Source organism: Colobus angolensis, unplaced genomic scaffold (assembly GCF_000951035.1).
Source record: "Colobus angolensis palliatus isolate OR3802 unplaced genomic scaffold, Cang.pa_1.0 Scaffold139, whole genome shotgun sequence".
In the NCBI taxonomy this organism is placed as follows: Eukaryota; Metazoa; Chordata; class Mammalia; order Primates; family Cercopithecidae; genus Colobus; species Colobus angolensis.
The window spans coordinates 4142256-4143506 of NW_012114477.1; the positions used below are offsets into that span (position 1 = coordinate 4142256).

Consider the following 1251-nt stretch of genomic DNA (forward strand, 5'->3'; position numbering starts at 1 on the left):
ATGGTCTCGATCTCCTGACCTCGTGATCCGCCCGTCTCGGCCTCCCAAAGTGCTGGGATTACAGGCTTGAGCCACCGCACCCGGCCGCAAATATTAAAATCTTAATAGTGCCAGTAAAACATCTGAACATTGAAAGCTTACATTTTTCCAGTGTCTGCTTTCCTGCACCCATAAACTTCCCCGAATCCTCCTCGTCCAATAATCCTATGCACACTGAACTCATTCATGGTCAACTGGGAAATCCAAACACAAAATGAAAACATAAGATTACATAAAGCTATGGTGTTTTAAATATTTTTTCATGCAAAACATAGACAGTAATTAAAATAGCAATCTGACTTAGGGATCTACCCTTTTCATGACTGAGTCTTTAAGCTGAAGGATGAGATGCCCCAGGAGCAAGACTTTTGACAGACTCCCTCAGCTCCACCTCCAGGATAAAGGAGGCATCAAATGGAGGCATGAGGGAAGATGATGGAGTGGAACCAAGCCGAACTGTTTCTCCATTCTCACAAATCCCAGATTATAATATGTATACCTTGAAGACAAGTGAATGTGAAATGTCTAATCAAAATGAAAAGCAGCCTTAGCTACTCCAAAGCCTAATGTTTGGGAACAATCCAGTGCTTCCAAGAACTATCAGAGTTGAAAAATGAGAGTCCATGTCAGGGGCATCTATGTGTTTATGATACGAGGCCATATGATCAGGAAACCCAACAGATGCAGGCCATGTGAATTTGTATATTGATAACATCAGTGAATAGAGAGAACTCATGCTGGCCATGTGAGCGTGAAACAAGGCTAAATGTGAGTAAAGTATATACAGAGGCTGTATTCATAAGCACTTTCCTTCAGTCAATAATATCTCAGTAATGCCCCACTTCATCATTAGATTTAATAATGTGAAATGGCACAAAGACAGATAGTGAATCTGACATTTCACATAAGAGGTCATAAGACAATAGCAAGTACCTACTACTTTACATATCCTGGAAAATTAAAGGTGGGATTCTTTACAGGTTCCCCCAAACAACCTTAAACATCGTATAGAAACCAGCATTTGGGCCACAGAATTCACGTTTGATTCTCAGAGTCCACAAGGACACAGGGTCTCCCGAGGCAGAAGTGTATGAAAGAACCAGAGCAGATATAAGGGGTTTTTAGGGTATGTGTTATTGCCTCTTGCTTCTAAATCCTTCCAGGAAATATCATGGGGAAAGGAGGTTAGAAATTAAAAAAAAAAAAAAAAAA

At 40.5% G+C, this 1251-nt stretch overlaps 1 protein-coding gene across 2 annotated transcripts in view; it reads right to left on the minus strand.

The window, feature by feature from the left end:
* The window catches only part of ADRBK2 (adrenergic, beta, receptor kinase 2), a 158703-nt gene that overhangs the window by 46434 nt on the left and 111018 nt on the right, over positions 1–1251 (minus strand). For both annotated transcript variants that reach the window (XM_011934849.1, XM_011934847.1), the window contains one exon: positions 142–233. In XM_011934849.1, the coding sequence (XP_011790239.1) occupies positions 142–233 (92 nt within the window). The remainder of the gene's footprint in view (positions 1–141; positions 234–1251) is intronic.